Genomic DNA, 22,365 nt, shown 5'->3' with positions numbered 1-22,365 from the left:
TGATCTTTTGTAGAGGTCACAGACAGACAGCGGTACTTGAAGACTTTTAATATTTTGGGGCTGAAGTCAAACGCATCAAGGTGTGGGTTGGTTTTTTTTTTCTTCAAGGAAAAAATGCACACTAGTACAGCAGCATTTTCAAAGGCTATGTTAACCAATTATTATACTACTCAGTGAAATATTGCCTTCAGCACTTTCAGCCTTGAGTACTAAAGCCACTCTGGAGGTCTTTGTTAGAAGCTTGAGAAGCATACAAATTGTAAGCACAGCTACCAAGTAACAGAAAATTTGGGGAGGGGGGTTTATTATGCTTTAAAAGGCTTCTTTGTTTGCTTGGAAAATTTCATGTAAAGTTGCATGTGACCGCTTCTAATGCCACTTAAAGATTAGTTTCCAGGCTTACTACATCTTTCAATCATATAGAAAGACAATGAAGTTCAGCTATAGCTGGGACCTAGAAAATGGAAAGGGCACCAGCAACACAAAGACTAAACTGTGAGCGGATTACACACACAGTACATTGGAAATGGCCCATTTGAGAAAGAAAAATACAGCTTTCACTTGATGAATTTAAACTGCTCTGGAATAAGGTAAATAGGTTGTTGGAGTAGAAGCAGACACACATATTATTCCAATTCCTATTGGGAATATTTTATTGATAAAAAGGACGAGTAAAAAAGTTTAGTTTTTCAGTATGCGCAAGAGAAATCACTTTTCTAAGCCACAATACAAACCTTTTTTAGGAATCTTACTGGGGACATCTAAGCTCTGTAAATCCCTCATATCGCTGGACATCTTTCTTTTTAAGCCAACCCCAGGTAAACTGGAGAGAATAGCTCCCAAAGACTTCTTGTTGTCTTCGAAGTACAGATCCAGAACATGATGGGAAACAGAAGAATCAGTGCTTCTGAATACATCAGATTCTTGGGACGGGGTTTTTGTTAACCTGAACACAGTATCCTAAAAAAATAAAAACAGTTATATACAGCATGAGACAATTTTGTTTTGCTTTTTTTACTAGTTTTATCAGCAATAGATCAGTGTTCCCACAATGAGCCTAGCAATGGAGAAAGGTCTGTATCAAAGGTCACTTGCCAGTTGTACTAAGTAGGGTCATGTCTCTCCCTACAGCTCCTGTCTCTAGAAATTATGTTCCTGTCATATTAAAATCTTCAGTGCAAAAAAACACAAATACAACTGACGCCCACATAAAGGCATCACATTGTTTTCTGAAGAAAAAGTTTCACTCTCTTTTTCTTCTGAGGAAGTACATCCCAATAAGAGAACCAACAGCAATAGAGAGAACAGGCTTACCATGGAAGTAAGTGCGTACATGGGTGCAGACAAAAGACAATGTCACAAAGATCAGAAAGATCCATGTGTTACTTCTGGTATTTTTATGTTGAACACTTTTTGCTTTACCTTTGAGGACCCAGCAACAGAGTTATCTTCCACAGCTGACTGTGTGTTTATGCTACTCAGAAACGCAGGTTTCAATCTTGTATGGGATGTTCGACTAGAGAAAGGTGCTGTTAGACTATCATGCACATTTTCAAAGGCTGGGAAAAACATCTCACACATTATCTAGTCAGTTAGAGAGAAAGAAAAAAAAGAAAAAGTAATAATTACAATATAGATATTTATGTTTGTGTGAACACAGATGCACAAACTTCACAGCTTCTAGATGCCAAAAAGTTTGCAACATCCAGGACACCCTGCATTCCCAAATGATCATGGGAACCCTGAATGGCAGTCCCCACCACAGCCACAGTCACATTCCCAGGTGCTCTTCTGGTGCCCACCTCCCTTACCAAAGGCTTCTGCTCCCCAAGAGCATCCAGGGCAGCAGTCTGTTGTGTCCTTCTCCTGACCCACCCATCCTCATTTTGACACTCAGACCCTGCCTCCAGAAGTTTTCAGAACATACTCTCCCATCAAAACCAGTTAACATAGATGTGTTTAAATATTCCTTGTGCTCTTCATCCATCTCCTCCACCCTCAAGCAGATTTAACCCCTACCTTAAAGCTGTGTAGAGCCTGTTCCCCCTCTGACCAACCCCCTATCTTGCCAAATCCTCATTTCATTTTTATAAAAAGCTGCCTGTATGGATAGTCACAGAAAACCTCAAGATGGGCTGTTAGCAGTAAATGTATCTAACTTGCCATAAGGGATAAAATGCTACAAAGACTGCAGGATTTTTCCAGGACAGGGCAGCACACAGCTTCCTCTTCTCAATCCTCTGCCACTTCCCACATAAGTAATTTTCTGATGGGTACTAAAATTAGCAGCCTCAAGCCTACGCAGTGGAATTCAGAAATACATAATCCCTCTGGCTGAGGCACCAACCAAACCCAAGAGGTGCCTCACATAGCATAATGCTCAAAAGGTTTATTGGAGAATCTACTGAATCAAACTACCTTTGACTGTTTACTGTCACCTGAAATACCATGAGTTTTACTTGGCTGTGGGATTAAAAGCAGCACAATGGCCAAGTAGTCAGTAAATACATTTTATACCTTTTGGGCTTCTTTCTTCATTGAGCTCCATTCAGGATTTAAGGCAACACAATAAAGAAACTCCTTCAATGCTTCCTCAGTCCTTTCCAATCCAGAAAGAGCTTTTGCTTTCACATAATGGCCCTGTTCACACAAAGGAAATGTACAAATCTAGAGATCATTTATGAAGTGGCAGGAAGACACCAGAAAACAAACCTAAAAATTCATGTCATTCTGCAGGTGAAGAATAAGATGCTTTTTAGGTAACAACCTCTGACACATGTGACTGAAAGAAATTCAGTCCCTTCTGGTGAAAAAAGATTCCCCAGGAACCCTCTGCTGCATCACCCCTTGCTAAAGGCATTGCTCATTTCCTGAGAGAAGAGATGGGAATGAGGAGGGGTATTGCTTCCCCAGGGACAAAGTCTGTTACACATCCCACTGTGCTTGGACACACCAGAGAACAGTTTCACATACCAGAACAAAATTAAAAGTAACACAGCTGCACAGAAAAGGCAATGGCACAGGGCAGACTGGAACAAGCAGCTGAGAGAGTTCAGGATAGTCACTTCTCCTGGGTGTCTTACTAGGACAGAGATAATTTTTCACCTGTTTTATTTGGCCCAAAAGCATAAAGAATTTAGGGCAACTTATCAATGCTTAGTCTGAAGCCTTTTAGCCCATCCTACCCCTTCCATGTTCTGCAGTAACACATCCATGTTACTGCAGAACATGGTTACCACCATACAGCAGGTATGGTAGCCAGTTTGGGAATAAATCCTGCTTTACTTGTTACTAGTAGCAAGAGAGGAATGCCTTGCTTCTGAACTTCCTGTGGATATCAAACTACAGTTCTAATCCGACTATGGAAATTACTTCCTTCACAATGAAAAGAAACTAAGCACCCATCTAAACATTTCCCTCTTGCTTATTAGACAACTGTGCTCTTCAAGTCCACCTCTGACCCATGTGAACATCTATAGGCTGTACTGAAAGTACAGCTTCTTTCATCAAAGAGACAGGCTACATAAGCAGATCCATTTTTCTTCCTTCATAATAATGCTGAAAGATCAGGTATCATAATCTTCCTGAGCAGGTAACTCCCTCATTCTTTCAATACTGCTGGTTAAGATGAGACCTGTTAAGATCTTTACCATTCCACTGGAACTGGAAGAAGGAGACACATGCCAAAAGCAAGTAGCAGGCACTGCACAGGCCAGGTTAATTAACACAATTGTCCTTTGGTGACCTGAACAAGGAGTCTCAATACACATAGATTCTCTTCAGGTGAGATGTATTTTTCTTTTCCTCAGTGCAGTAAGAAGAGAGATATTGTCAGGCCTGACCCTGACCTTCTTACCTGGATGCTTGCACAGCCTCCATAAAACCTTTTACATGCCTGCCATCACTGCCACCATTACTTCACTGCACTGGGAGCCTACAAGCTTGTTTGGCCTCATCCTTCGGGGCCATAAGAACAATGTGACCTTATCTGACCTGCAAGGGAGGACTGAGCTGGGCTGTCCACAGGCAAAGTACCTAATGGTCCAACACCAGGAGTTAGGCCCAGGGACTAGAGGCCCCTATATTTCAGAGACTACTGCTGCCACCTTCCTTTTCCTATTTTCACATACCCCTGACAAACACTGGACTGAAGGGTGAGATCCAGGCAGGACCTCATGCAGCAGGCAGGAGGGCACCTCTGTCTACCTTCCATATAAAAACACAGCTGCCTTAGAGAGTCCAAGGACCCAGGTTTCATTGCAACTGAAAAGAAACCAACCTATCTATAGTTCCAGTGACTACACCATACCAAGGAGTCTCACCAGTAACTCAGCAAGCCATTACATCTGTCAGCAATAAGCCAAAAGATACTAGTAGGTGAACACTTGCATCCTAGGAGCCACTCCAGAATTAAGTTTAATTTTATGTTGGTTTGGTTTTGGCAAATGTTTGAGTTAATCTCTGCCACTGGATGAGATGCTGCAATACACAAAACAAGGCAAATGCCCAGAACTCCTGGAGAACATGGATTCTGGATCTGCATAGCTTATGCTGATGTCCTCACAAACACGACAGCACAAGTGATGTCTGAGACACTGCTGGTTACGCCGTACTGACAAATTTCATTTTCAATTAACATTCTTCAGAGATGTGATTAATGAAACCTTTTTCCGCCTACAACTGTCACGCATCACATTTCCATGGATTCAGGCAAACAGAGAAGACACTTCAAAAAAAACATTTGAACATGCGTAATTCATTTTTCTTCCTCAGCACAGAAACCCAGCCAATGCCACCCAAGATGGGATTCCTGACATGATGAGAAATTATCCAAGATAGAGAAGCAAACTGGACGCAGGGGAAGATTATGAATGGCCTTCCAACATGGAAGGTTTAATGGGTGACAAGACAGATAGCCTTCAGAGACAATTACCTAACTTTTCAGAGACTCAGTGCTTCAGACAGCACCTCTCTGCTCGCCCTGCATAATCCCTGACTGGGAATGGAGCACTAGATGCACAGCCCTGCTTGCCAAGGCAGGAAGCTGAGACATTCACAGAACACCTTCACAGTCTCCACAGGAAGACAATGTGTGCTTAAAATCCTTCCCCAGCTCCCCATGTTATGCCCTCTCCAGAAAGCACCCAGTTGTTTTATCTGCTTAAACCTGTGCTGCACTTTTGCTACTGACAGGACAGGGACTCACTGCAGGTGTAATGCTAGATGGGGTGATCTCCTGGACACCCAGTCCAGCCTCAGGCAACCAGTGGCAATGACAGGCACCATGTGCTTCTTCCATTTCTGTCTCCTAACATAATTTCTGATACTTGCTTCAGACTGCCCACTGCTCCTTGTAGCGATGCTGGAACAATTTTTGCCTTTTTCCTTTTATATATTCTCTGTATTCTTTACACATATTTGGAGCTCTGAAGCTTATCATTGCATTTGTAGCTAGTTTTCCATGCCCTTTACCTATGCAGGAAGACAAAACAAATTCCAGAGTTCAAGACCGGCAGAGTAAGAGGCCCCTATCCCATCTTGGCTCTTCCAGGCAACCAAGGTTGAGAATAAGATCTTTAAAACACATTTTCATAAACAAGTACAGCTCGTACCAAGGGTGGTGAGCCCCAGAGAAGGGGCTTGACCTGCAGGGAATTGCATCACCACTTGTCCTCCTAATTGGTGCTTTTTATCAATTATGTTAATTTCCTAAAACCTGTAAAACTGTATTCCCCCCTGTGGGGGTGGGCTTTTGTGGACATTCTTCCATAACTGCCCCTGGAGCTCCAATAAAGATCCACTTTTATATTACCTCCTACACTAAAATTATCTCGAGGTTCATTTCTAGGTTGAAAAAGGCATCAGTAGCACCTCCTTTGGTTATGAAAAAAAATCCAAACCCATTTATGAAACACCATGACACAGGCAGACGTCACAGATATGAAAATTTAGGACTATAGAGGGAAAGAAAATAATCCTGAAACACAGTCAAGGTTGCTCCTCAGAAAGACACATTGGCCAGCAGGTTGTCAAAACCACCCACTTCCTGGGGACACATCCCAGACAGACCTGCAGGGCCATCCTGGGCTGCTGGAGCCTTTTGGACTGATTCTGCTGCCTAGCTGCAGCACAATCTGTAACAGATAATAGGCACCAGCATAAACAAAACCACACCACCAGCTGCCCACCATGAAAATGCCACCAGCTGGAGAGATTCGGAGGACCTTCCAGACTTGTTCTATGAAGAACTTAGGTATTTTTGACCGTGTTAGTGCCACAATGTTCTTCCAGCAACACCCCGAGCAGCACCATCCCCAGCACAGAGAGATGCCCTGAGAAGAAGCACTTTTCATTTTGGTCTTTACAAGAGGCAAGCACCGTACCGCGGGCCAGTGGGGTTTGTTTCGGCAGAGCATGTCCGCGTCGTGAAGAGCTTGCTGGTAGTTTTTCATCAACGTACAGAGTTCTGCCCGCTGTGCTATTAGTGAGCACTTGCAAGGAGCTGGAAAACAAAAACAGTTGCAAGGAACTTCATTAAAAGAAGTACTGGGACATGGTAAATACAGTAACCTCATATCAAGCCACCATAACAAAAAAAAAATCACTTCTTCACACCCATTACATTTATATTGTCCTGTAATGGAAAAAAGGTAATTCCCTCATTCTTGCCTGCTTAAAATACATTCTTCTCACCCTGAGGCAACCTCTGTGTTTCATCTAGCAGGACATAGTTCATATTCACAAACAGGATGCCACCTGCTCTTTCCCTCACCTTGCTTACAGGACGCTTCAGAAAGCAAGAAGAAAAAAAGCTGCAAATGTTTCTACCCTCAGTGTGGAGAAAGAAATCACTAATGTAGGACTTCAGCTAGAACATTCCCAGAAGCCATTAAATAACAAAAATGAATGCAGCCTTTACATTTCACTTGCCTTCCCCAGGGCAAGCAAACCTCTCATGATCACACACACCTTGCCTCCACAAATTCATGAATCATTCAGTTCACACAGATTATGAACTTCCCAAACATTATTATTCTGTCCTTTCCTAAGGTCTCCAGAATTTTAAATTCACAGAACCACAGAAAAACTGGCTGATCCATGTACACCCTGTCCACCAGGACCTCTAGCTCTTTCCTGCAGATCTGCTGTCTAGTCCAGCCCATCTTGTTGCACAGGGTTACTGTGTCCCAGGTACACTTGCCTTTGCAGTAGTAGGCAAGGCTGGTCAGCCTATGCCCCAGGTTGTTGGTTTGAATGGCAGCCTTGCCCTCCAGCACATGAACTGCTTTTTCCTCTCCCAGTTTGGTGTCAGGGCAAAACTTGTTGACAGTACACTCTTGCCTGTGATGGAAGCTGTTAGTAAGGTGCTGAGCTGTGTCAACCCCATCACCAACACCTGGGCAATGCCAGTGGTAGCCACCTGCCCAGCAGCTCTCAAGCCATTAGCCACCACCTCACGTCCTTAATGGTCCAGTCAATTCTTCACCTTCCTACCACTTCTTCCCCAGCTTGGCAAGAAGGACACTGCAGCAGGCTGCAGCAGTATCCTTGCAAAACACACACTAATTCCCAAATAATGCTCTGCTTTTGTTCATTAGAACTGTTATCTCATCTTAGGTGATGAGATTTATGAGAGATTTACTCTTGGTTACTCTTGACCTTCACGTATTGGGACAGGCCTCTGGAACGCCGGAAGCTGGCAGCTAAGTGCAGTAATCCTTTCCCAAACATGAGCTGGTTAAAACTGTCAGAACTGGTAATAAACTTCACAAAGGCTCCAAGGTGTGCTGAGAGACACAGTGTTTCTATAAATCTGAAACTTCACTTCCAAATTAGCTCTCTCAAGACTTTTCCACCAAGTGTCACCTTATGCATGTTCACACACAGGGCTCCTGTCTCCATACCTCTCCTGCTCTCTTCAGCCTGCTTTGGCTTCACTGTTTGCATCTCACTGCAGGACAAGCATCCTAAACATGCCCTCAGTAAGAACATATTGCCTATACAAAACCCAGGTACAAACATATGTGCATGGACACTGAGTAAGCACAACTCCTGCAGGTGCCACCACTCATTAAGTTCAAGAACCTACGAGGATGGATGGCTCAACATCACATCCCACTCACACCTCCTCCCCTCCCTTGGGCTGATGCTACTGCTTGTGTGGCAAATCAGGCTCGCATGGTTGCACTGAGAACCAGAGCACAGAATCAATTGACTGAAAGTTGATTCAATGGAAACAAATGAAAAGGTTTAAGAGGAAAGGTTTCTCCTCAACTAGTTGACTCTACAGCCACACAAACTCAAGTGCCAGGATACAGGATGAGAAGGAAAGAAGCAGCAAGGAGCGCTGCCTTTTTTGGCTGCAGTGTGGTCTGACACCAGATATACTAATAGTAGAATCACATATCAGGGCTGATGATTCTTTATTGGTCTCCAACAGTGACAACTAGAGACTACATTTGAAGAGCCCTGCAAAAGCTCACACAGTGGGGTTCTGTGTGGTTTTGTCTTAGTTTGTTGTGGTTTTTTCTAACTATTACACATGCAGACTGCTGCAGTGATCCACATTTCTACCTGATAGTTTTTAAAAAGATTGTAAGTTAAATTAAATCGAAAGCAATTAATATCTTCAAGAAAGTTTTTTGTTTCTTTTAGCTGATGCTCAAATATGAAATTATTTAATTTAGCTGTATTTGAATAGTAAGGAATGCATACTTTGTATTTCCATCTTTGTATCTGCTTAGGGTACCCAGGTGAAGGGTATGCTGAGGCGGGGTAGAAGCAGCAAGTGGAGTTAGGCACCTCAACAGAAAAGCAGGGTGCTGGGTGGGGTATTTCTGGCACCATAGGGAAAGGAAGCAGCATAAGATTAGGGGGCAAAGCAAGTCATCTTCCTGCTTCTGTTCACTGCTGTACATTTTGACCACACTGATGCTTTCCAGCACTCTTCAGCACAGCTCATCCATCCAACAGACACAGACAAAGAACAGCTTCACCACCTCTTTTTCAGCAACTTGCCTTCACCGCTAAAGTTTTAAGCAAAACAAAAAAAAGCCACTGCAGAGCACAACGGCGTGGCAAAGCCTGCAGGTCCTCCTGAAGCAAAGTCCAAAGGGGCTCAATATCAAAGGAAAATAAACCAACCCGGAGGCAAGCCAGAGAAAGCTACGTGTATTCAGGGCTTGTACCTCTTGCTCACTCAGAAAGCACAAGGTGTGGCCCATCTTAATGAGTAACTGGCAAAGAATGTTTAGCTCACTGAGAAAAGGGATAAAAAGCCCCCAAGAAACCAAACAATTTTGCTAAAGAGAACACTATTTATGAGAGCATAGTGCAACAAGTCTTCTATAGGGAGATGAAGCATCAAGACTAGATGCCATAGCTGGAGTGGTGCCCAGCCACCTCTATTCAGGCTCACCTCATTCACAGAGCAGGCAGTGCAGCCTGAAATCTTTCTGGCTCTACATCCAACCCATTCACCCCTAATTCCCAGCCTTCTGCTGTCAGCAGGACTGTCCCAAGAGGGTCTGAGACTCAGGGCTAGGCTAGATGGACTGAAAAGTCATTCTTTGTCAGTGGAACTGAGGCATCAGCTGGCTGACTACAATTCAGGGTCCACATGGAAGTGAGACCAAAAAGTGATTATACAGCTGCAGCCTAAATAACTACAGTGTCTCTTGTAAGCACCATGATATTGAGTTGTTCCACACCACAGCAAATGCTGTGGTGAAAGTAAGTAGTCACAGAAGGTGGATGGAGATGGCTTGAGGGCATACAGAGTTTGCAAACGTTGCTAGATGCCGGTATAAAAGTACACGAGTGTTCAAGGCCAGGCTGGATAATGCCTTGAGTACCCCACCCCAATCCAGTGGTCTAGAGGAAAGTGTCCCAGTCCATGGCAGGTGGGTTAGGACCAGATGATTTTAAAGTCCCTTCCAACTGTCTAACAGTTTGATTCTATACTGTAATAACTATCAAGTTAATTTGTCATTAAAAAAAAAAAAAAAAAACCCCAACAAAACAAAGAAACAACCCCGAAAGAAAAAATTGCACAAGAGTCAAAAGTTTGTTTTAAAATAAATCACTCAATCTCTCTTCTGGAGATTAAGCGCAGGGGAAAAAAGGATTTCTTTTATTAAATGACTTATTATTTCAGGCCAAATTAAAAAAGAAAAGCATAAAAAATTTTACTGTTTCCACAATACCAGCAGATGGCATTTCATGAATCAAACTCCTCCTGGGAATCTACAGCTGCACAGCAAAATTTATGTCCTTGTCAGCATCAGGGATGCAGTATTGAGGCTCCCAGGATCTGTGGCTCCGGGCAGCTGGGACAGAGACTTCCTCCAAGATGCAAGTCCTGGAATTCTTCCCAAGCATTTCCCTTCCCCCAGCCATAATCCCACTGCAGCAGACAAATCCTAGCCCATGCAGGGGCCTAAGCAAAGAGTGATCTTTGGGTCTTTGCCTCCTGGACCCTCCTTTGAGCCACCAAATATTGCCTGTCATCCTGAGTGTGGCTGTCAGCTTGTATTTCTCCAAAATCATCAACTTTCACACCACCTTTGTGCTCATCTGCACATTTGTTACATTGTGCTTTTACTTACACAGAAGCTAACATCCAAAATTATTTTTCTAGATACGCCCAAGCATTCAAGTTTTTTTAAAAAACTATTCTGTTGAGTTCAGGAGGCTGGTAGGAGAACAGGGCTCCCCAAAATCTCCTTGTGCCAGGAAGGCAGTTAGAGCAATCAAGAGAATTTGCCCAACTGACCATAGATGATCATGAAAGTTCTACTGTAATAAACTACACTGTGATTTCTTCCAGGAACTCAGCACAGAAAGAATAAGCTCAGAGTTGCTGGAACTCCCTAATTCTCCCTCTCTGACAATTCTTCCTAGAAAATCACATTTATTCACACCTATTTCAATATTAAGGATATTTCCTGAAGGCATGAGCAGAACTGAAATTGTCATCACAAACACCTTTCAGTCTTGCTTGTAAGCGTCAGTCTGTACAGTATTTCAGCAGAAACTTCTCTCACATTTTCAAGAAACTTCTGCCTGGAGAGAGAAAGAATTTGTCTTGTTTTGCTACATTATGCATTCAGTTCTGAACAATTCAGTATTGAAAGCCTTTTAATAAGCTTGAAAAATAATATGAAACATATATTTTCATTTCAGTGAGAAATTAGCAAGTTTTAGTAATTAACTGAACAGCAAAACAGCTTTTCTCTGCCAAATTTCATGTAAGCATGACAAGTCCACACACAAAAAATGGATGCACAGGGGTGTTTGGTAGGGAAAGAGGAGGTGGCAAAGAGAACAGCACAGTTTAGATAAAATAATTAGCAAAGTAGCAAAGACATTCAGGACATTAAAATAAAGCTTCATTTCACAGGAAAGATGAAGATCAAGGTCAGCTTCCCAAACCTGATTAAGGGGGACAATGAACATAACCACATACTCACAATGAGCAAACCCATGTTTCCTAAATCATCATCCAGCTGTTAACAGGATTAACAACCAGACTTTAAAAAATGTATATCATTTTCTGAATATCATGGCTCTTCCTCCTTGCATTTACATCACTGGCATCTTCCTGAAGTGAAATAACCAAAGACCCCAGAGGAAATGTGCAAGAGGTTTTAGTACACAGAGAATGCAATAGAAGATGGCTCTTCCTCCAGAAGTCCACTTTCACAACCAAACACCCTTCACTGCTCTTAGGAGGCAGGCACTTGTGAACAGTGCTCTGCAGGGACATGTAACACCCATTCACCCAGGGGCACCAAGGGACCAACACCGGCACACAGTAGTATATGGCCTTAGGAACTCTTGAAATAGGCTGCAGTGAGGAAGAGAAGCACAGGGCACCACCATCCTCCACTTGGAGCCTGTGCCACCAATTTTTAAGGAGATGTAATTTCAAGATTGAACTAATTTCTCTCCAGCCTCTGTATTTTGCTGTTCAAGAACCCAGGCTTGCGAACACAGATCTTTCTGTGTGCTGAACAAAATGCTTTAGATTGTCAGCAGTTTTATTTCAGGCTCAGTAAGTCCTCAGCTAGGAAGCTCCATACGTTATTTAAAGCCGGACTGTCATCACTGCTAAGCACCGCTAATCACTATTCCCATCATTACTCAGGAGAAACACCGTAAGGCAAGTTGTATGCTACCTCAGAAGAAGAGCTGCTACAGATGATGCACTAACTTTGCACCCTTACTTTTGTGCTCTACTTAATGAAGCAGAAGTATGCCAGACCAATTACACTAACCTACAGTTTAGTTTGTATGTCCTCAACTCCAAAGTTAATGATAACCTTCTTCCCAAACGCGTAAGTGATGAATTGCAGCGGCAGCAAAAGTCCCAAATTCAAGAACATCCCAGCACAGTTAAGTGTAATATAATAGATCATTCCTCCCTCCTATGCAAATCCTAATCTTTCAACACTCTTCTAGATGCCTGCTACTTTTTCCAGATAAGATAGCATGAAACAACATCCCCTCCTGCATTTTCAGTTCTCACTGTACCCTTTGGACATTTGGGCTGCTTCACGTGATGTACCCCAAGTCCATCTATGGCCCCTTGGCACTAGTATAATAAAAGCAGTAAGTACATCATTATGACTCATCTTTCAGTACTTACTAATTCACCCAGCATTTAGTTCAAGGCTGAAAAAGGTTTCCATACCAAAGCCTCAGTCAAAATGGAATTATCCTCTTAAACAGCAGGTACAGAGACTGCCCCAAATCAAGATAACTACAGACCAATGTATGACGTAACAAGCCAGATTCAAAATCAAAACGAAAAACTTCAAGGGGTCAACCCCCTGCCAGATCTCCAAAGCACCGAAAGAAAAGTTCTGATCTTCCCGAAGAAACAGGGACCTATGCTACGTGCACAAGAACCTACGATTGCAAGGAGACTCCAAAGACACCATTGTGTTTCACAGACAGGCAGGACCAGCCAAGTAGGTTTCCCACAATCACAGTTTAACAAGATCAATTTACAGCCAGATATTCTGTCATAAAACTACTTTACCAGTGACAACCTAGTTGCCTTCTTTGACACGATTAGTATGTAAACTACATTTCTACAAGTTACCCTTCATGTCTTTATAAGCTCTTTTTCCAATTAAAGCTTGTTTCAGAATTTATGAATTTTGCAAAAAGGACCTTCTTGTTTCTCAGTTACTACCCCACTCCTTCTGTCCTCAAATAGAGCTGATCACTTAATACACTTGCAAAAAAGAAGGTACTGCAATACCCTACTAATTTTAAGATAAGGAAGCACAAGTCAGTTCTATAAATGTCTTCTTTCAAAAGCAAAAGACATTCTGTTATACTTTATCAAAGAAAAAAAGAAGAGTATGCTGTTTGAAGAGACTTCAAAAATTCTTCAGACTTTGATAAGTAGGTATAGTTCATTCTTGAGGATTGCTGAAGTAGTTCAATTATTAACAGGAAATTACATCTGGGTTACATACATGAAGGGGGAGGGGAAAATACAGTTCTGTACCATTTAAGATTGGGTACATTACACGAACAGTGTTAATTACTTTAAAAAAAACACACACACAAAAAACCGAAAACTCACAGCCAAAGACTGTCTGCTGTACAGCATGATGCCTCCTTCCCTTCACCAGTGATGAATAAGCCTCCTGACCACCTTCGCTCTGGTCTTGCAGCCCTGCAATGCCTCTGCCCTCAGCAGACCTCTGCAAGAGGCAAAAACTTCCGGAGATCCAACTACAGGATCACTCAGCCACAAGCTCTTTTCAAACCAAGAGTTAAGACAAGCTTCTACTCTAAAAGACTTGACACGTTTCCAGTGGTGTCATATAGGAAGTATTTGCTACTATTTTTCAAGCACTACTTCACAATAAAAGAGAGAGGAGGGGCAGCGCTGAGGGGCAGAACTCTACAAAATATTTCAAGCTTAAAAATAATGCTGGGATTACTGCAACGGTCTCTAGGTAACCCTGACTTCTACTTTTACACATTTTTCTGTCCATGTAAAACAGAATAAAGAGGTATTGGAGACACACTTTAAGCGGATTCCAAGACATGATTTCACAGAGGGATGGGAAAGTTTATTTTTTAGCACAGCTCCTCTAAGCAGCAAGCAACTATTATTTTTTGTAGCAGGTAATTTCAGAAACACTACCTCTCATTCTTCTCTTAAAGTCACCTTCCTTTAGGAGCTACAAAATTAAATATTCTTTGATAAATGATTAAAATGACTGAACCATTTGCCGTTGCAGGAGTTATGACAGCTGTCTACCATGGCTTTTTTGTTGTTTTTGCTAAATAGCTGGTACAACATCAAAGACTTAGTTCTTTACTACTGCAAACAGGAGAAGTGTACCCAAGACCCTGCAAGGAAGGAAGATTTGGCCAACGTCTTTTTTACCATATCAGGGAAAGACAAATGACCTTATCTTTTAATAGCAGCCTTCTAGAAATGATGTACCAAAAGAAGAGACCATTGAAGTGTGCTAATACATCTAATTCACATGCAGGTCCATGGATGCTTCTTCTGACCGTGACACAGGACTAACAGAGAAATCCATAACCAGTTAGGGATGCAGTAGGAAAGCACCTGAAGGCTGTTCCACCAGTACACAAAAGAAATTCTGATCATCCTTTCCCCTCTTATCCCCTTACCTAAAACAACTCAGACACAGGCACTGAAGGAAAATGCCCAAGCAAATTATTTCTGGGGCACAGCAGAACACTTGCCCATACCTATCCCCTGTAAGCACTCAGTCTAACTCCAAGAATGCTTGGCTGCAAGTTTACCTATGCCATGCTCTCCAGGAAAGAGTGCAATCCCACAACCTGTCATTTATCTAGCAGGAAAATCAACAGCAGTTGCTCTTGAATCAACTTGCATTGAAGGGCTGTAGCTTCCTTTGTGTCTCTCTTCTACTGCCTCCTGGCCTGCCTCACCACCTTAATTCAATTCTTACAAAGGGAGAATTTGGAAGGCATCAGATAAATTTCCATTAATTGCTTGACCACAAAAGAAATTAGTCTTGAGTGGCCACAACAAGCTTTCTTTTGGATCAGACCAGTTTATAGTGATCATCCACTGGGATGAGGGGGAGGGTTCTCCACGATCTGGTCATGAGAGGCAGATTCTACTCTTTCCAAAGCTCAGGAAAGCTCCTGCATCTTGTTTCTAGTCACACCACAAACATCACCCCGTGGGCCAGTGGTCAGTGTGCAGCTCTCCACCCCAAGAGACTGCAGACAGAGTATCCCCAAAGCCCAGGCAGCAGCATCTTCCTTGCTTGCCTCACAGCACTGCTACCTCTGACACTACTTTGGGCTTGGTACAAACTCACCTCCTCCCCTTGGCCTTTCCTACATCATCCTTTATCCACTTGAAAGAAAGACCCACACAAATGTGCAAAGGAGCCTTTTCTTCCTAAGTCCTCTATCTTTCACCGTGTTTTTAAAACTCTGTGATAGAGCTGAGCTTTATCTCCTACATGCTCATTCTGAAACCCTTGGCAGGGCTGCAGTTAAAATCCTGGGCAATTTGAACAGCTGCATTTATCAGCTATCCTCCCCCTGCCCTAGGACAAACCTGTTTCTGCTCAGAAAGAGCCCATCACACCAGAAGTAAACACAACCACTTTGAGTGTTTGCTGAGCTCTTACAGCTCTCCAGAAACAATGATCTTCTCAGGCCTGATAAACTTTGCAGCAGTGGGTAATTTCTACATGAGACATGTTGACTCCGGTGTGTTACGGGGTGTCCTGGAACACCAGTGTCCAGACAGGATGTGTGCCATCCTGCTGGGACCCAACTGCACAGCACACAGCATACAAACAGCTGCTCCACCACCCCACAGGAGCCAAGGCATGGTCATCCCTCCACACCTTAAGAAACTCATTCAGGATTAGGGTCAAGTGGGCACAACAGGGCCACAGCCCTTCCCAGCAGAGCCACAGCCCTGTGGGCAGACTTGAGACATCACCCAAGACCTGCAACTGCTGACACAGCCCAGGAACCAGAACTGCTACAAAACAGCAGCGACAGAAGCCACAGAACTACACTCCTGGGCTTTGTATGCCTGAGCAGACATCTTCAGGCTTATTTGCAGGAAAGGCACAGGATGCTAACGGGCTGTCTTAGTACAAAGAAGGGCACAGAGAAATTCCGGCTTCAGGCGTGACCCAAGACCACCCCAAACTTCTCACATTCTGCATGCATGATGGCTTATGAATGTACCCTCACCCCGACGAGAACTTCCCCTCTTTTAGACCTGTACTTGGGAAAACCTCAATTCACAATCTTCCCAATGAAGCAACAGCCACCTATTGCCTCTGTAATTGGGAACTGCTTTGGAGAAATTAAAAAAAAAATATATCAAAACCAGAACACACTCCAAAAGCACATCTTCAAAATACATAAATTTGTCACTGAAATCTAGCTTACTTTAACTTCAGGCACACAGCTTGAAGGGTCTGTATGCTCGAATATACAGAAATTACTGTACTCCTCCCCAGGCACAGTCCCCCCAGAGAGCATCTTCATCAAAGAGAGCAGCAGTTCAAAGAAAAAAGGGTGTAGAAAGCACATATTGCACAAAAAGGCCCCAAACCTAAACACACAAACAAAAGAAAACAACCCCCACAAACAAAGAAATCCTGCACACATGTATATTTCAGTTTAGTTAACCTAGGAGTTTATACAATCAAAAGACTAGTTAATTGAGAAGGGATGTCAGAGAGGAAGCCCACCTCTGATCCCCACACAAATGAAATTAAGAAAACTAGGGTGACAGCCATGAGAGCAACATTTGGACAATACTTGATATCATGATGGCTGAATAACATAAAGCTTGGCACAAAAAGTGATCCATCTGGAAACAAATGCTTTCTTTCAAGCAGCTTGACACGTGCTTGCTTTGAAGCTGTGGTAATCAGATACCTTACAATACTGGGGGATCTATTCCGATGTCTATAGAAGAAGAAAAAAAAAAAAAAAAAAAAAAGCAGTGACTTTGTATAAAACAGCAGAGATCACCAAGCTCTGGGGCATCTCAAGAGGACTGGAAGGATCAAATAGCAAAGCTGATTTTCTTAAGAACAAAAAAACCCACTCAACCACACCTGAATTCATGGCAAACTATGAGAGTGAACATCAGAGCAGCAGTGCTGTAGTTAAGGACAAAAGATGAACATACATAAGAGTATGTGTTTGTAAGACTAACTAGTTCAACTGGAAAAAGCTGACAACTTGAAGGCAAGTAGACCTCTTCCCAGGCCTGAAACACGTACCAGACATTCCAGATTGCACCAGAATGTAATTCAAGCATTGAAGCACCTCAAGAACCAAAGTGCGAATCAGAAGAAAGAAGGTCACAATCAGCACGAGTGAAGTGACAGGAAAACTTGCTTTAAGATTGCATCACACAAAGCCAGTTGTTACAGAGTAGAAAAGTATTCCACGAAATACACCAGTAAAAAAATCCCACTGAAGTGTCTGTACTGCCAAAAACCCTGAAATTTTACCTATCCTGATACCACAACTGTATAATGAATGTATTTGCTTGCTTTCGGTCACTAGAAAGAAATTTTAACAACACTCGGGCCCTTGACACTCAATCAGAAAATGGTCATGGCCACAAGCTTGACAGGTTCAAGAAGTGTTTGGACAATGCTCTCAGGTACATGGTCTGACTCTTAGGGCTGTCCTGTGTATTTAAGTTGCCCATATGCTAACGTTTAAGTACTGAACAGTTAGAAAAGAGCCGTGGGGTGGTTTTTTCCCTTGCTTGGGAAAAATACTGGAATACTTTGCTGGAAAACAAGAAGGCAGTTCCAGCACACCAAAAAGCAGTACCTGATGAACATGTGGCAAGAATTTAAGAGCATGAGGGTCATACACACTAGAATTCAATTTGTGAGAAACAGCACTGGCACACACAAAACATCAAAAAAGATGAAGGGCTGGGGGAGTGGGCTGCCCTTCATCAGCAGGAATTTGGATCCCCTACAGGGAAGTTACGACATGTAAGGCTATGGCTTTTGGATTTCAAAAGCTAGCAAGATACCTGTTGCTATTCCCAATTACAATTTTATTTAGAAGAAAAAAATTAGTGTCACTGACAGTGAAGACTTTTTGAACAGATTCCCAGCCTGCCTGGGAAATCACTGAAAACAGAAATAAGAACACTGCAAAGGAGTTATCTTGAGACCCTGATGCACAGCAGCCGTGGCTGGAAATTGTACTCCAGGGACAGGAAGGGGAAGGACATGTGCTGTGTGAAAGCACCAGCAGCACACTATAATCTTCCCTCTCCTTTCACCCCCATGCAGACATAGCAACAAGCAGAGACAACAGTGAGAAACAGTTCTCTAAAAAACTCTTCAAATGTTAATTTCATTAACGAGATGCTATTTTCCCCAGCAGTAGGACCCTGAACCCAAAATATCAGGAGGCTTCACTACTCGCCATATCCACCAGTGACCTACATTAAGCCTCTCCCCTCCCTCTCCTTCACCTTCCTTCTTGGGCTCCGTTCTGCCCTACTTTAATAGGGATTACTTCAGCTAAACCACGTAATAGTTTTATAGGGACACTCAGCTAGGACTGAAAACTTGTCACATCTAGCTGGAAAAGTCGAAGAAATAGCAGAAGTAATGGTTTCTGCAGCCAGCATCAGCTGTGAGGAGATAGTATGCTACGCCATCCCATCCCAAACTCTTCTATCTCCAATGCCTATCATGAAACCGCCGCAAAAAATGAAACTGAATCAAGGACTGGCATAATGGTGAAATTTTTTCTCTCCACAGCAAAATAAATTAAAAAGAAAAGAAAATCAGAGCCATTTATCCCTGTATGTAAGAACTAGAATCAAGGAAAGCGATTTTACTCAATGCAAGGAAGGAGCTCATTCACCAGAGGAGCGGCAGTTTTCCCTACACTTGTCTTTCAAAAACATTTACCCGCAGGATTTCGTCAGTGTTAAAACAACGGAGGCTTTCTCCCCCCTTCTTCCTCGATTAAACCGGACATCCATCACGCCGAGCGCGGAGGAGCGGCAGATCCCGGGGGATTTGCCGAGATCGCGGCTCTCCCCAGCTCCACGCCTCCCAGACGTTCCCGCTGCCGTACCACCCCCACCGCTCGCAGGGCAAACAAGCCGGGCGCACGCACGCACACATCCACTACTACAAGGCTACAACCGAGCGAGCACGATCCACCTACTACTCGGCGCAGAGCCTAAAAACAAGCCAGCATTGATAAACTAAGGCTGCCATCGGTTTGGCAGAGGAGGAAGGCAGGCATTTTTATTTAAAGCCAAGCTCTTCAGAGAACACCCTTCACACAGCAATCCTGCGTGCCAACAAAGAGGCTACGCTCAAAACACGGGCGGACCATCTCCCCAAGGCAAAACGCGGCTTTATCTTAAGTGTTTTGCAGAGTGTAAGATAAAGGAAATTTTCTGTGCCTTTACACCTACTGGTAACTCATTAGGTGTTTTCAAAGCTTTTATCTTGTTGAAGGTGCAGCTGCACGTAGCTGAATGAATCTGATCTACACACTCATTTCTTCCAGGAAGCTCAACACGACCACTACTGCGTATCCTACACTGAATGATGGCTTCCCCATAAATAGGAAAGCGGGTTTTCTAGAAATACTGCATAATGAGTCATCGGCTGCGAGCAGCTAAACGCCAGGCACCTTCAGAGCAAGGACAGAAATACCAGTGGAACAAAAATAGCCATTCACTGGAGCGGGGGGCGGGCGTGAGGAGACCCGCTGGCAGGATTCCCGCTCGTAACCTTCCCCAGGTGCCCTCTCCCGCCATTCACCGCAATCCCCGTCCCCCCCGGCTGCGGGGCCGGCCCGGTGCCGGTGGGCAGCGCTGCCCCCGCCGCGCCCGCGCCCCCTCCTCCTCCTCCTCCTCCTCCTCCTCGCCGCCGGCGCCACTCACCCATCTCCAGGGCCTGGTTGTACTTCTCCAAGGCGGCCGGCAGCTCCTGGCGCTCCCGCAGCGCGTCGCCCTCGGCGCGGAGCCGCCGCGCCCGGCTCTCGGCGCCGAACCACTTGTGCAGCAGGTTGCCCAGCACCACGTTGACCCGCGGGCGGCCGGTGGACGGCGGCGGCGGCGCGGCGGCGGCAGGGGTCGGCTCGGCGGGGCGGCGCGGGCGGTGGCAGCGGCCGCAGTCGCCGGGCTCGGCGCAGCGGCGGCAGTGGGTGTGCCCGCAGTGCAGGGTCACCGGCTCGCACAGCAGCCGCCGGCACAGCGGGCAGGCGAAGAGCTCGGGCGGGCGGCAGCACGCCGGGTCGCCCAGCCCCTCGCCCTCCGCCCCGCCGCCGCCGCCGGCCGCGCCGCTCCCCCAGGGAGGGAGGCGCAGCTCCTTGTCGCGGATGCTGAGGGCGACGCTCTCCGCCAGCTCCCGCAGCTCCTCGGGCCGCAGCCGCGCCAGCCGCGCCGCCGCGCCGTAGGCGTCCAGCGCCTCGGCCATGCGGCCGGCCCTGGCCAGCGCGTCGGCGCGGCGGAGGCACAGGCCCCGCTCGGGCTGCGGCAGCCCCGCCAGCTCCGAGCCGTAGATCTCGGCCGCCAGCTCGAAGTTGCCGCCGCGGAAGGCCTCCTCCGCCACCTGCAGCATCTCGGCGCACGGTCCCCCCGCCGCCGCCGCCCTGGCCCCGGCCCCGGCGGCGGGGGGCAGCGCGCAGGGCCCCGGGCCCAGCTCCATGCCCGCGCGGCGCCGCCGGCCCCCGGCCGCCCTACTCCATGCTGGGCCCGCGGCGCTGCCGACTCCGGCTTCTTCCTGGGAGGGGACGGCGACGGAAGGGAGGGAGGGAGGGATGGGGAGGGGGCGTGTCACATCTTGCAGCAGGGGGGCGGCTCCCGGGAGGAGGAAGGGGGAACGGCGGAGGGGACGGGGGGGAGGACCGGTCGCCGTCTTACGTAAGGAGCGAGCGGTTGGGTAAAACCACCCGAGGCCGGCAGACCGCCCGCCCTCCGTGGGGGCAGCGGTGGCGCGGCGGGAGCTCCTCTTCCCTCCCTCCGCCCCTCCCTCCCTCGCTCCGCGCCCGCCGGCCGCCGCTGCCAGGTGCCGTGCCGCACGTGCCCGCCCCGCACGTGCCCCGGCGGCGCCGCGCCCGCACGTGCGCCCGGTCCGGCGGCTCCCGGCGGGAGCGGGGCCGGGGGGGCTTCCGCCGTGCGGCTCCTGCCGAGCTCAGCCTCTTCCTTCCCGTTTCCTGGTGCCCGGCCTTAACCGCTTCCTCGCCGGGGCTCCCGGACCCTCCCGTGCCATCGCCTCCGGTGCCGCCGTGCGCCGGGACCCCCTGCGCGCCGCCCGGCCTCTCCGCCAGCAGCACCGCACGGGGTGGCTCGGGGAGCGTTATCGTTGTTTCTTTTTATTGCCCTGGTCCCCGAGAGAGCGACTACTTGCTGTCTCTTAAATAAATAAATACATACATAAATAAATAAAAAAAAAAGATTTCCCAAACCCCACAACTCTTAGGAAAAAAGTCTTTTTCTGTAAGTGGCAGCCTCGCCAGCACAGCTTGGGATCCACGAGTCGTGCTGAGCTCTGGCTTGTGCATCGGCAGCAACAATAAAGATAATGCAGCTGGAAGTTAGTTAATCATGCGTGAGTCAGAGAGGAATCCAACTTGCTCCGCAGGAATAACAGGAGCGGAAAAAAAAAATTAGGCAACGTTTATTTTAGACACAGCTGTAAACAAACCGCTCTGAGAAGCGGAAAGCCTGTCAATCCGATGGGGAGATACCCATGTCCAGCTGCTTTTTGGACTGCAGCTGGACAGCAGAAGGTATTTTTAGCTTTGTGTCTCTCCTGCTAGGCCTCCAGCCCCCAACTAATGGCCTCTGCCCACCTCAGGAAAATCTCATTCATTAACTGTTATCTCAATTAATCTTTATACTATGAAAGTCTATTGATTTTCTAAGTAGTATGGCATTAATTTTCTTTAGATGTATATTGTTTATGTTATATAGTGCATAGTCAGGCTTAAGTAAGCATCAGTATTCGTGGTGGAGTAAGCATGACCAGAGGACCTCAGCTAACAGCAAGGAGCAGGATCTTTGTTTCTCACATCCTGTAAGCCATTCATGACAGATGAAGGATACCCCTTGACTACCAAGATAGTGCCAGCCGTCCTAGCTCTTCAGCACCTCTGTGAAACCCTCCTCTTACCTGGTATCATAGATTAGAAACTGTAGCAAGACTGACTCCAGCATGTCTCGATCAATAAAGAAGCAGGTGGATGATGGCTACAGAAGTATTGTTAGTTTTCAGAACAGTAATATGTTTGCAGTAAGTTGCTCCATGGGTTACCTATTTTGCACTCTTTGTGTTTCTAATAGTT

The 22,365-nt window shown here is 45.7% G+C and overlaps 1 protein-coding gene across 3 annotated transcripts in view; it reads right to left on the bottom strand.

The window, feature by feature from the left end:
* LONRF2 (LON peptidase N-terminal domain and ring finger 2) overlaps positions 1-21,086 on the bottom strand; it is a 34,682-nt gene extending 13,596 nt beyond the window's left edge. The window contains exons 1-5 of one of the 3 annotated variants that reach the window (XR_014850713.1): positions 19,961-21,086; positions 6,384-6,502; positions 2,518-2,640; positions 1,423-1,584; positions 735-960 (exon numbers count right to left, since the gene is read on the bottom strand). Coding sequence is in view for 2 of the 3 variants with exons in the window: in XM_085054853.1 (XP_084910979.1) it covers positions 735-960; positions 1,423-1,584; positions 2,518-2,640; positions 6,384-6,502; positions 19,961-20,726 (1,396 nt within the window). In the remaining variant the exon portion in view is untranslated. The remainder of the gene's footprint in view (positions 1-734; positions 961-1,422; positions 1,585-2,517; positions 2,641-6,383; positions 6,503-19,960) is intronic. The other 2 variants (XM_085054853.1, XM_085054844.1) reach the window with 2 other exon arrangements.
* Positions 21,087-22,365: the final 1,279 nt, after the last annotated feature.

Source organism: Lichenostomus cassidix, chromosome 1, assembly GCF_008360975.1.
Source record: "Lichenostomus cassidix isolate B80296 chromosome 1, HeHo_3.0, whole genome shotgun sequence".
NCBI lineage: Eukaryota > Metazoa > Chordata > Aves > Passeriformes > Meliphagidae > Lichenostomus > Lichenostomus cassidix.
The sequence above is the reverse complement of the archived record's forward strand: the minus strand, read 5'-3'. Positions and strand labels throughout refer to the sequence as shown.